Below are 13,699 nucleotides of genomic sequence, written 5' to 3' on the forward strand. Positions count from 1 at the left end.
GTTGGGGAGCTCACTATCTATTACACATAGCCTAGGGAGTCTGGTCTCCAGCAGAGAAGCAATGACCAATTAACATGTTAGAGCTCAGAGCAATTCACTTGGTCCCAAAGGAATTCGCTCAGTTTCTGCAGCAGTTCCTGGTCTGTGTTTTCGGATAATGCCACAGCCCCTTTTGTGGGGTTATCTATAAGAAGTAGGAAGAACTGTTCAGCATTTAGTAGGGGGCCATTGTGGACTTGGTTCTTATACTTGGAGAGTGTTTCTGATGGTATAGTGGGTGATCATCTAGCATCCAGTGATCACCACCAGATGGTGTGGTTCAATAATACAACAAAAACCTGTTTTTTACTGTATCATCTTAACACAAAGGTATCTTTCATTGAGTTTAGTCTTGTTGAATAAAGTGAATTTCTTTTCAAACTTAAATTAGTGAACAATGGCACTTACCTTTGTAATGAAATTCAGTGCCGCTGTTTGAGTTGTAGCACACTGTGACAATGCCCAACGGGGACCCGTTTCACCTCATAAAGGCTAAACTCAATGACCTTTATTAAATTATAGTAATGAATAAGTTACACTTTTCCCAATCTTAATACACATGTGGATTTGGGGGGGATTTCTTGTTTTTCCACTAAGAATATATAGATGATTGTCGTAAGATATTATTTTTATGTGGTATATATTAGTTGTATATGAATTTGGGAATTTCATAGCACATTAGTAATGATTATATTAGAATGGGGAGGGGAGGGGAATGTATATTATATGGATTTAAGAAATGAAAAAAGGGGAGGGTTATATTTTATGTGATACGATGAATTATTTGTAATCACAATTTTTCATGTATTAATTGAAGCTTTATGTACAATTAAATTATTGTAAGAATGAAAAATTTATAAATAAAATATATTAAAAAAAAAAAAAATTTGGGAGGGGGTGGGGGTTAAATCTTCTTGGTGTATGATATTGAAAATTTTTCAAGTGATGTTGTATTATATTTGGTTGATATTTACTGTACACTTGATGTAAGTTTAAAAATGAATAAAGAAATTATATTAAAAAAAAAAAAAGAAAGATACCTCTGTCCTGTTTCAGCTGTTAAACCAATCTCTTATGATTGCACAGTGCAGGCATCTGAGAGTTTTGTCTTGGGAGCATATATAAGTTACCATATGCTCTTTGTGTTAAGATGATACAGTAAAAAACAGGTTTTGGTTTTGATTTATCGGCTGATATTTTACCTGTTTCCATTGTGATATATAGCAGTGTTTCATTAGTACAACAGGCATGAAGATTCATTCAAAAGTGAAGGTTCTAGACTTCAAACTAACTAACTTGATTGAAATAAGTACATCAAGAAGCAGAACTGAAAGGAAATATTAAAGGACCACAACCTAGACATCAAGAAGCAGAACTGAAAGGAAATATTAAAGGACCACAACCTAGTTTGTAAGCAGGGCTGTGGAGTCGGAAGAAATTTCGGGTACCTGGAGTCGGAGTCAGAAGTACAAAAAACTGAGGAGTCGGAACATTTATCTAACGACTCCATTTTTGAACTTGGCATACCAATCACGAGCGATTCAGCTATAGCACCCACTATATACACAGCACAAATGTTGCGAGCAGCTTCTGTGGCCTTAGAACCTTGATTAAAAGCAAAAATAAGGCGGTGTCGAAAATGCTTATTTCTCTCAACTTGACATTCCATTTTAACGATCTGAAAATTAACCAGTGCTGTGGAGTCGAGGAGTCGGAGGAAATTTCAGGTACCTGGAGTCGGAGTTGGAGTCAGAAGTACAAAAAACTGAGGAGTCGGAGTCGGAACATTTATCTACCGACTCCACAGCCCTGTTTGTAAGGAAAGTAAATAAAAGTGGAAAGGAAAGCCATTCATCGGTACATAATATACACTTTGTCTCCCCACAGAGGGAGCTTGCAGTTCTTCAGGGTCCGCCCTCTGATCTACCCTTCATAGCATGGCATGTGGCACAGTGGTTGGAGCTACAGCCTCAGCACCCTGGGGTTGTGGGTTCAAATCGAGCGCTGCTCCTTGTGACCCTGGTCAAGTCACTCAGTTCTCCATAGCCCCAGGTATGTTAGATAGATTGTGAGCCCACTGGGACAGATAGGGAAAATGCTTGAGTGCCTGATTGAAAAGCCGCTTAGATCAGTGTTCTTCAACCTTTTAACACCTATGGACCGGCAGAAATAAAATAATTATTTCGTGGACTGGCAAACTAATATAGACTGAAAATTTAAAAAACCCCATTTTTTTCCCCCTTTATTCAGTTTTGCATATTACAAGTGTATCAGAAAAATTCATATCTTATAAATACACACTTGATTTTCTTCATGAACACTTTAAGTAAAATATATCATACTTATATTCATATATTCATATTTTATAATGATTTAAATATTATGTAACCCCATTGCCGCCCCGTCCCTGCGAGCTCGGTCCTGTTAACCATCTGATCCCATCCACACAAGCCTCAAATAGTTATGATTTTATATTGAACATATTTTATTAAAGTATAAAAAGAAACAATATTCTGTACAATTGTCATTTTATAAATATAAATAACTAGTGTTATAGCCCGTTACATTAACGGGTGCTAGAATATATGTGTGTGTCTGGCTTTATTTCTTTCTCTCTCCTTAGCCACTTTCTGTATTTCTGTCTTTCTTTTTCCTCGGCTGTCCACTCATTCTCCCTTCCTTTTATCTTCCCTGTGTCCACCACCCCTTCACTGCTCCCCTTATCCAGCAGCAGCCCTTCTCCCTTTTTTTAATCTCTCCCCTGTCAAGCAGCACCTCTTTCCTGCTCCCCCTCTTCAGTAGTAGGCCTCCCTTCCTTTTTCTTCCCCCCTTGTCCATCAGCACCTCTTTCCTGCTCCCCCATCCAGCAGTAGACCTCCCTTCCTTTTTCTCTCTTCCCCTGTCCAGCAGCACCCCTTATCTCGTGTCTGCCCTCTGCCGACAGCCGCGGCGGCCTGCAGGTGCCGACAGCCGCTGCAGGCGCCGACAGCTGCTGCGGCCTGCAGACACCAAGATCCGCCGCGGCCGACAGTCTCCGCAGACATCCGCCTCGGGGGAGAGAGAGGGAGAGATGCGCGCGTGGTAAGTGCGCATGCGCATTCCTACCTGCGGGGACCTACAGCGCATGGAAAACGGAACACTGGTAAGATTTTTGCATGCGCGCTTAGGCTTTTATTATATTAGATACAGGGCAAGGATCAACAAAACCCCCGTCTCCCCTCCCTTTCACATATATCCCCTCTACTATCAAGAAAACTGAATAAGCCAAATTATTACAGAATGCTACACAAATATCATGCTAATAGAATACCGCAGTCACACATGGCAGGAATGGTGTTAGGGGGAGTGCAACTAGGGCAATTGCCTCCTGGTCAGAGAGAGCCCTAAGCCAGCTGGAAGCTAAAAACGCACTGCTTGGGCTCTGCACTCCCCAGTTATGTCTAACATCAGCTCTAGCAGGATACATATTTTAAATCTGATATATTCTAATCACAAGATAGAAATAAATTTTTTTTTCTACCTTTTGTCGCCTCTGGTTTATGCTTTCATCGTCTTTTCACTCTCTTCCATCCAACGTCAGCCCTCTGTCTCTTCAGTCCAGCATCTGCCCCTTCCATCCACTGTCTGCCCTCTCCCCCTCCCATATGGTATCTGCATTCTTTCTATGCCCCTCTCTCCTACACCAGATCTAGCATCTTTGTCCCTGTTTCCTTATTTCTCATCTGACCCCCCCTTCCCAGCATCAATCTCTCTACTTTGTCATTCCTCTATCTCTCCTCTTTCCCTCATCTGATCTCTCCATTCCATCCTGACTCCTTCCCCTCTAATCTCCCTGCCAGCTGTTTCCTTCCAATGTTCCTCCTCCCCTGTCCAGCAGTACCTTCTCCCTTTCTTCCTCCCCTTATCCAACAGTAACTCTCTTCCCTTCCTCTTCCCCTCTGTCAGCAATATCCCTTTCCTCTTCCCCTTATCCAACAGTAACTCATCCCTTCCCTTTCCCTTCTTCCCTGTCAGCAGTACCCCTTTCCCCTCCCTTGTCCAGGAGTATCCCTTTTCCCTTCCCTCTCCAGCAAATGTTCCCTCTATGTAGGCTAGCGGCAGCTCTGTGTGCTTTTAAGTTCGGCACACAGCTGCCCCTAAGTGGTATTTTAGCCGCGGTTTCATGAGGCAGCCTCGGGGCCTTTGGTAGGCCGGCCTGCTTCGATGATGCAATGTGGGCCAGCCTACCAAAGGCCCCGAGGCTGCCTCATGAAACCGCGGCTAAAATACTGCTTAGGGGCAGCTGTGTGCTGAACTTAAAAGCACACAGCTGCCGCTGCTTGTCTGGAGGTGTGGAGACAAAAGCTGGAGCAGGAGACATATGCGGCAGGAGTGCCGGCATAGCGATGGCAACAGGAAGTTGCATGTCAGCTGACGCCGGCACCTTTTGCTGCAGCGGGGACCTGAATCTTTCTCGGACCGCCAAGATTTTTTTGTGACCGGCGGTTGAAGAACTGTGGCTTAGATAACCTTGATAGGTGGTATATAAATACCTATGAAACTTGAAACACCTGGGACTACCTAAACATCACTAGTATAGTCCTGGACAGTTATCTGAATCACTGAAGAAGTTGAGTAGAAGTTACTGGTTAGATTTTTTTCCAGCATTTTTAAAGTATTTTAAATTGGTAAGTTTGTAAGAAATTATAGAACACCTTCCAGAGCAGTGCTCAGTGTGGCAGTACTGTAGCCATCTTAGACCACAGCAGGAGGCATATACAGTAGAGGTAGATCATTGACTGCCTTGGTAGTTTTCAGTATGCAGTGTCAGTTCATGTCCCTTCTAATTTCTACAGACATTCGGGTTTGGCTGTATTGTATCAATTATTATCCCAGGACAAGCAGGCAGCATATTCTCGACATGTGGGTGACGTCATCCACGGAGCCCCGTCGCAGACAGCTTTCCAAGCAAACTTGATTGAAGATCTCAAAGTTTGCTAGTGCTGCACTACGCATGCGTGTACCTTCCCGCTCCACTAGAGGGCACGTCCCCTCCTCGTGGTCTTCAGTACTTAGTTTTCCGCGGAGCCAGAAAGCCTCTCTTCTCTGCGATCTTGTGCCTTTCTTGCACCGCGGCTTTGTTTTCGAGTCAGAAGTTGCTGTGCTCTGCGTTTTTTATTGTTTTCTTTTTGTAATTCCGTATAACCAAAAAAAATATATATATATATATTGTTTTGTTTTCGGTTCTCTTGACCGGGGTGTCACGATCTTTTTCACCTGCGCCGCGGCCCCCTCTCTTTGCCTTATGTCCCGGCCTCTCACCGGTTTTAAAAAGTGCACGCGGTGAGGTTATCTCTATCAGAGACCTGCACCATTGGTGTATCCTTTGCCTCGGTGTCGATCACCCCTTGGACTCCTGTCCTCGTTGCGCCACCCTTCAGCCTCCGGCTCTTTGTCTGCGTCGGGCGAGGATCCTTGACCTCTGCCATGGAAGCTGGTGACACCTCGACCCCTGTCTCGACGTCGGCCTCGAAGACCTCGGTCCCGGGCAAATCTCCCTCGGCCTCAAAGTCCTCGGGGGCCACGGCTTCGAAGACCTCGGCTTCGGGTAAGTCTCCTCTTCCTCTTTCAGGTTCAGCTCAGCTACCGAAGAAGCCTTCCTCGGAGTCTCTGGCCACCCAGACAGTGAGCGTAGTCCTGCCGGCCTCGAAGAGACCTACTCCCAAGCATGCCTCCACTTTAAGGGAATGCTCTGCATCGAGGTCGCCCTCGTTGGAGTGCAGTGGAGCACCGGTTCGTCCGAACCCTATGGTCTCTGTGCCGATGTTCGAGGATATGCTTAAGGCTATTTTAACCTTGCAGATCTCCTCGGCTTTGGCCCAACTTGCCCCGGCCTCGACCTCGCTTGAGCGTCACGCCGGGGACTCTCCAGGCAAGTTGCGTCGGTCTCGACACTTGTCCACGAGTGATTCCTCGCCGGTTCCGTCGAGGCGGACTTCTCCTGCTGCCCAGCCTCGGGCAAAGCACCGGTCGAGACGTGCCTCGTCCTTGAGGTGGAGAGCTGCAAAGCGGCCCAGGGATTCTCCCCTGAGGCGAGGTCGGTCCCCGCACTACGGGGTTCATTAAGCCATCAGACCTCGTCCTGTCTGACCCCTCTCTTCTCCCGTTCCAGTCTCCGGACCGCGGAGCACAGGGTCGAGGACTCCCGCCTGCCTCCAGGGTCCCCGTGGCTCATCGGAGCGGGCTGCCCGGTTCTTCGTTCCTTGGACCCTGGGGTCTTCACCTTCCCGGGTTCCTTGACGCAAGCAGTCGTCTAATCCTCCTCGTTCCGTCAGTGGGGCCTCCTTGCCGTCCATGCCGTCCAAACTTTCAGAACATAAAAAAACAAGAGGGCATTCGGAAAAGTTGAAAGGGGACAGATTCAAAACAAATGCTAGGAAGTTCTTCTTTACCCAACGTGTGGTGGACACCTGGAATGCGCTTCCAGAGGACGTTATAGGGCAGCGAACGGTACTGGGGTTTAAGAAAGGATTGGACAATTTCCTGCTGGAAAAGGGGATAGAGGGGTATAGATAAAAGATTACTGCACAGGTCCTGGACCTGATGGGCCGCCGCGTGAGCGGACTGCTGGGCGCGATGGACCTCAGGTCTGACCCAGCGGAGGCATTTCTTATGTTCTTATGGACACTGATACCCCGGCACAGTATTTGAGGGAGGCATCCCCCCTCATTTTCTGCTGCCCCGAAGTCTCGCTCGGCTTCCCCTGGGGGGGACACCTTCTGCGGGTAAGCCATCCTCCTTCACCAGTTTATGTTGGACGTGGGCAAGGCGCTGCAATTGGACCTCCAATCTGATTCCAGGTACACCCGGGAATATTTGGAAGAGATGGAGCTTCCTTATCATCCTAAAGAATCCCTTCATCTTCCTTTGAATCCGGTCTTGCAGCAGACCTTCTTCCAGAATCTGGAGACTCCTTATGCTATCCTGGCTATTCTGTCCAAAATGGAGTCCTGGTATTGGACAGTCCCCTGTAAGGGCTTTGAGAAGGTTCAACTCTCCCACCATTCCCTGGTGGTGGAGTCTTCCCTAAAGAAGTCTAATCCTATGCGGCTGTACTCCTGGGTCAGGAGGGTCGGACTATGGACAAGTTTGGCAGGCGCCTGTACCAAAACTCGATGATGGCCAATAGGGTGCTGAACTACAACTTCACGTTCACCTCCTACCTCAAACAATGCATTAAATCTATGCCCTCATGTCTGGAGGACTTGCCGGTCCATCGCCAGGCAGAATTTCGCCAGCTCCTGGATACCTTGTCGCAGATTCGACTTTATATTTTTCAGGCGTCATATGTTGCCTTTGAACTCTCCTCCAGGGTCTCCGCTTTTGCAATAGCCATGCGCCGATTGGCTTGGCTCCGCATCGTGGATATGGACCCGAATCTGCAGGACCGGCTGGCAAATCTCCCGTGCTTGGGCAACGAACTCTGATGACTATCGAGGCAGCCACCAAACGCCTCTCTGAGCATGCGCGCTACTTCGCCTCGGTATGGGCCAAGGCGAAGCCCGCCCCTCCGAAGTCGTACAAGTTGCCCTTCGGCGCTACCCCCAGAAGTTGACGTCGGCGTTTTCCAGGCCGCCTTGGCGCCAGCAACAGCAGAGGGCCTCTCAGGCACCGGCGACGGTTAAGCCCGCGCCGTCCTTTTGACTATCTGGGTTGGGGTGGGCCGGCCCCCTCCGTCCTTGAGCCTTCTCTGCCTATAGGGGGCCGCCTCAGTGCCTTTTTCTCCCCATTGGGCTCTGATCACGGCGGACAGTTGGGTCCTCTCCGTCATCCAGGAGGGGTATTCTCTGCATTTCCGGGTGCCGCCTCCGGCCCGGCCCCCAGGAGGGTGTCCTTTGAACAAAGCGCAACTTCCCCTTCTTCTCCAGGAGGCCCATGCCCTCCTTCGTCTCCGGGCGGTGGAGGAGGTCCCGGTGTGTCAACGGGGCTCGGGGTTCTACTCCCGGTACTTTCTGGTCCCCAAAAAGACCGGGGACCTGCGCCCTATCCTGGACCTCCGAGAGCTGAACAAGTTCCTGGTCAAGGAGAAGTTCCATATGCTCTCTCTTCCCCTGTTGTACCCCCTACTGGGCGAGGGGGACTGGCTTTGCTCCTTGGACCTCAAAGAGGCCTACACTTACATTCCGATCCACCCGGCCTCTCGCAGGTTCCTTCGGTTTCAGGTGGGAGACCTTCACCTGCAGTATTGGGTCCTCCCGTTTGGGTTCACTTCGTCCCCCGGGTGTTCACCAAATGCCTCGTGGTGGTGCCGGGTGCCCTGCGGTCGCAGGGTCTTCAGGTGTTTCCGTACCTCGACGACTGGCTTGTCAAAGCACCGTTGCGGGAGGGGATTATTTCAGCGACCCAACGGACTATTTTCTTCCTTCAGAATCTGGGCTTCGAGGTCAACTTTCCGAAGTCCCAATTGAGCCCTTCTCAGTCTCTGCAGTTCATTGGGGCGGTGCTGGACCTGGTTCTTCTCCGCTCGTTCCTACCTCACTCTCTGCAAACTGCACTTATCCACCTGTGCCGGAGGGTCGCCTTTCAGTCCACGACCTCCGCCAAACAGATGATGATCCTGTTGGGCCACATGACCTCCACGGTTCATGTGACTCCATTCGCCAGGCTTCACCTCCGCGTACCGCAGTGGACCCTGGCGTCCCAGTGGAGACAGGATCGGGATCCTGCCTCTCGGTGCATTACGGTGACTCCCTCCTTAAGGCGTTCACTCTGCTGGTGGACACGCTCTTCCAATCTTTCGAGAGGTTTGCTCTTTCTTGTGCCCCCGCCGCAGAAGGTCCTCACAACGGACTCCTCCACGTATGCCTGGGGGGCTCCTCTCGACGGCCTCCGGACCCCCAGGGTCTTTGGTCGAGCGTCGACTGTCGGTGCCACATCAACCTGTTGGAGCTTCGGGCCATTTTCAAGCCCTGGTTGCCTTTCGTCATCTGCTTCAGGATCAGGTCGTTCTGGTGCGCACGCACAACCAGATGGCAATGTATTATGTGAACAAGCAGGGGGGGTACGGGTTCCCTGTCTCTGTGTTGGGAGGCTCTTCGGCTCTGGGAGTGGGCAATCAGCCACAACATCTTCCTTCGAGCGGTCTACATCCAGGGAGAACACAACTGCCTTGCGGGGACAGGTTGAGTCGTCTTCTCCAGCCTCACGAATAGTTGCTCCATGCCTCGATTCTGCGCCAGGTGTTTGCTCGATGGGGGACGCCGCAAATAGATCTGTTCGCCTCCTCCCTTAACCGCAAGCTGACTCGCTTCTGTTCCAGGATTTACTCCCCGGATCGTCTCGAGGTGGATGCTTTCCTGCTGGATTGGACGGGCTGGTTCCTCTACGTGTTCCCTCCTTTTCCTTTGATCTTGAGGACTCGTGCAGCTCAAGTCAGCTCGCGCCACCATGATTTTGATAGCTCCTTGCTGGCCCCGGCAGCCGTGGTTCTCCCTTCTCCTTCAATTCAGTGTCAGGGAGCTTCTGCTGCTGCCTGTGTTTCCTTCTCTGCTGTCTCAGAGTCGGGGTTCGCTGCTGCATCCCAGTCTGCAGTCTCTACACTTAACAGCTTGGTTCCTCTCCACATCCCCTCCCTCCTTTGGCTTCTCTCAGTCGGTGAGGGATGTTCTTGAGGCCTCTCAGAAGAGCTCCACTCGACAATGCTATTCCCAGAAATGGACCAGATTTGCTGCGTGGTGTGCTGAGCACCGCATGGAGCCACTATCTGCCTCCTTGCCTTCCGTGCTGGATTATCTGTTCCACTTGTCTCGGTCTGGCCTCAAATCGACATCTATTCGAGTCCACCTCGGTGCGATTGCTGCCTTTCATCAGCCGCTTGATGGGAAACCGCTCTCCGTCCATCCGGTGGTTTCCCGCTTTATGAAGGGCCTCTTCAATGTTCATCCTCCACTCAAGCCCCCTCTGGTGGTTTGGGATCTTAATGTGGTTCTGGCTCAATTGATGAAATCTCCGTTTGAACCCATTGATAAGGCTCATCTGAGGTACCTCCCTTGGAAGGTGGTGTTCTTGGTTGCTCTCACGTCTGCTCGCAGAATCAGTGAGCTGCAAGCGCTGGTTGCGGACCTGCCTTTCACTGTATTTCATCATGACAAGGTGGCCCTTCGTACTCATCGCAAGTTCTTGCCCAAGGTGGTTTCGGACTTTCACCTCAACCGGTCCATTGTTCTTCCGGTGTTTTTTCCGAAGCCCCACTCTCATTCGGGTGAGGTGGTGCTTCACACCCTTGACTGTAAGAGGGCGTTGACTTTTTACCTCCAATGCACCCAGTCTCATCGGACGACTCCTCAGCTCTTCCTATCTTTTGATCCCAATCGGTTGGACCGCCCTGTTTCCAAGCGTACATTCTCCAACTGGTTGGCTGCTTGTATTTCCTTCTGCTACAGTCAGGCTGGTCTCCCGCTGCCGGGTCGGGTCACGGGGCATAAAGTCAGAGCGATGGCAGCGTCTGTCGCTTTCCTCAGGTCCATGCCTATTGAGGAGATCTGCAAGGCCGCCACGCCTCTCACTACTGTCTGGATACCTTTTCTAGGAACGACGGCCGGTTCGGCCAGTCGGTTTTGTGTAATCTGTTCTCCTGAATGGCCAACTCTCCCACCGTCCCATCCGGGTTAGCTTGAAGGTCACCCACATGTTGAGAATATGCTGCCTGCTTGTCCTGGGATAAAGCACAGTTACTTACCGTAACAGGTGTTATCCAGGGACAACAGGCAGATATTTTCACAACCCACCCACCTCCCCTGGTGGCTTCTTAGCTGTCTTACTGAACTGAGGAGACGTGTGCCCTAAGTCGGGTGGGAAGGCACTTGCACATGTATGGTGCGGTCAGTCGCGAACTTTCTAAAGTTCTTAAAGTGCCAGTGCACTTTTGCAGCTGCCCGTACTGGAGCTCTGAGGATGACATCACCCGTATGTGAGAATATCTGCCTGCTGTATCTGGATAACACCTGTTAACGGTAAGTAACTTGGATCCATTGACTTCTCCCATGTCAGTCTCAATAACAGACTATGGACTTTTCCTCCAAGAAATTGTCCAAATCTTTCTTAAAACTAGCTACGTTAACTGCTCTTATCACAATCTCTTGCAATGTATTCCAGAACTGAGTGGAAAAATATTTCCTCCTATTGGTTTTAAAAGTATTGTCCTGTAACTTTGAGTGTCCCCTAGTCTTTGTAATGTTTGTTGGGAGTAAAAAATCGATCCACTTGTACCCGTTCCTACACCACTCGGGATTTTGTAGACTTCAGTCATTTCTCCCTTCTGCGTCTTTTCCAAGCTAAAGAGCCCTAACCTTTTTAGTTATTCCTCTTACGAGAGGAGGACCATCCCCTTTATTATTTTAGTCACTCTTCTTTGATACCTTTCTAGTTCCACAATATCTTTCTTGAGATAAGATGACGGAATTGAACACAATGCATAAGGTGAAGTCGTACCATGGAGCGATACAAAGGCATTACAACAGTCTTGTTAACCATCTCTTTTTTTAATCATTTCTAGCATTGTTTGCTTTTTGGGGGGCACTGCTGTACATTGGGCGGAAGGTTTCAGCATATTGTCTACAATGACATCCAGATTTTCTTCATGGAATCTTCGCTACTGTCCACTGAACTTATTTGCATGAGTGATTTTTTGAGAATGAGTTGCGTTTTTGAAATCGCTACAAGAACGCCTGCGACAGTGCCCCGTCGGTATTTAACGCCAGTTTTTGAGAATCTGACTTGGCTCTTTCACGTGATACTTTCACCAACATGTGGCTATTGTGATCCTGCTTATCCATGGAGAAAACACCTTTCATACTAAAGTTGAGAATACATAAAATGTTTTTAATAAGTAGTTTGCTTATATGCACAAAATGTGGGAGGAAATTATTTTCTGTGTCATCTGGCAGCAGATGAATCCAGAGACTTGTGGGTTGTGACCTTCTACCAGCAGGTGCAGTTAGAAGACAACAGGAACTGAACTTTTACAGGATAGGATGCTCATTATTTAGCCAGTATTTTCTCTATTTTAGTAGGTGGTTGGATGGTCTCTCACAAACTCATGTATTCATCTGTGGCCTTATTTTAGTTGAACTAGGGGGTCCTTAGGGGATTTGGGTGCCTATTTGGGGTATACCTAGTAGTGCTAGGTCCCTCCCTCCTGACACTCCTTGCCTATCATCTCCTTAATAGAGGAAAGAAAAAAAAAACCAAGCTAAGAGGAACTCTGTTAGTGAGTATAAAAAAAAAAGAGAAGGCAGTCTTCAGTCCGGGGAATTGGCTATTAGTGGCTGATTTGGAAGGGGGTGGCAGCTTGTTCCAGTTGGAGTTGCTGTGCCAGTGCCTGAGCAGCGAAACATGTTGTTCTTGTATATATGAATTTTGAAGCATTAAAGTGCATTAATGGCATCTCTGGTTTATGGGTGGATTTCTGGCCACTACAAGTAGCAACTTGCCCTTTGCAGGTAGTAGTTTGTGGTATATTTCCCATAATGAATCTCACATTTAAGTTTGAAACTCTTTTTTCTCTTCTAGCGTCAAATGCGTGTCTTTGCAAATGATGACCGTCATGTTATGGCGAAGCATTCTGCTGTTTACCCAACGCAAGAGGAACTGGAGGCAGTTCAGAATATGGTGTCTCATATAGAGCATGCACTGAAAGCCGTCTCAGATTGGATTGATGAGCAGGAAAAGACCAATGAGGGCCCTCCTACCGAACAGCCAGAACCAGAAATTATGGAAGTAGCTGAAGGGGAGAGTAAAGAAGGGTAAGAATTCAGTGAGATTTGAATGAGGGAGAATGTATGTACTGTAAATGTTAATCTTCTGCTGGTGTTGCACACTTCAGCTGCACATCCTAAACAATTGCTTGGACTTGTCTATTCAGATTTGACTACCACAGTTTTGTGGCACTGCTAAGTTACCCAGTTCCAGGAGGAGACTACCTGGTCAGTCTTTGTTTTAAACTTATACCCCCAAGAAGTATATAATGTGGAATCTGATTCTACTTGATGTGGGTTTTATGCATGAAATAAACTTGGATTTCTTTAGCACTCAGCAAAAAAACAAAAGGAATTGACCCTGAAATATCCACAAAGAAGAAAATCCAGAGAAAACAAAAAAAAAAAAACCTCTGTGGAGTGATGATGTTCCTAAATGGACTTTATTTGAAAGTGTCAAAGTTCCAAAGGTACACTGAAATCATCCACATAAAATAATTCCATCCACATAAAAATAAATCATCCACATAAGAGCCTTCTGGCTCACCACACAATTGTTTCCCACGTACTCACCTTTATGGGACCCCTGAAGAAGACTTTTTGTCGAAACGCGGACCATGGAGACTAAACAAAACTGGAATAGTACATAAGAGATACCTTTCCCTATTCCTATCAGTCTTCTTTCAGTCTCCAGCAGGTGTTGAGTGAGCTGTACCCATCTCCCTTGGTAGGGCTATTGGAATTTGTTTAGGGGTTTCAGGTCCCTGTTTTTTGGCCAGATTGAGCAGGGTCCCTTCCTCCACCGCCCCACATTTTTTTAGAGGAACCTCAGCAGTAAGCCTTGCCCCCTAAATCAAGCAACGCATATTGCTTTGAGAGTCTATGGAGTCTGTTCTGAAAAAAAATCCTGAGATACTGCCAGTCTG

At 48.2% G+C, this 13,699-nt stretch overlaps 1 protein-coding gene across 9 annotated transcripts in view; it reads left to right on the forward strand.

The window, feature by feature from the left end:
• The window catches only part of ILF3 (interleukin enhancer binding factor 3), an 88,040-nt gene that overhangs the window by 19,389 nt on the left and 54,952 nt on the right, over positions 1 to 13,699 (forward strand). For all 9 annotated transcript variants that reach the window (XM_033923754.1, XM_033923759.1, XM_033923758.1 and 6 more), the window contains one exon: positions 12,589 to 12,821. In XM_033923754.1, coding sequence (XP_033779645.1) covers positions 12,589 to 12,821 — 233 coding nt within the window. The remainder of the gene's footprint in view (positions 1 to 12,588; positions 12,822 to 13,699) is intronic.

The sequence above is a fragment of the Geotrypetes seraphini genome, chromosome 16 (assembly GCF_902459505.1).
Source record: "Geotrypetes seraphini chromosome 16, aGeoSer1.1, whole genome shotgun sequence".
In the NCBI taxonomy this organism is placed as follows: Eukaryota; Metazoa; Chordata; class Amphibia; order Gymnophiona; family Dermophiidae; genus Geotrypetes; species Geotrypetes seraphini.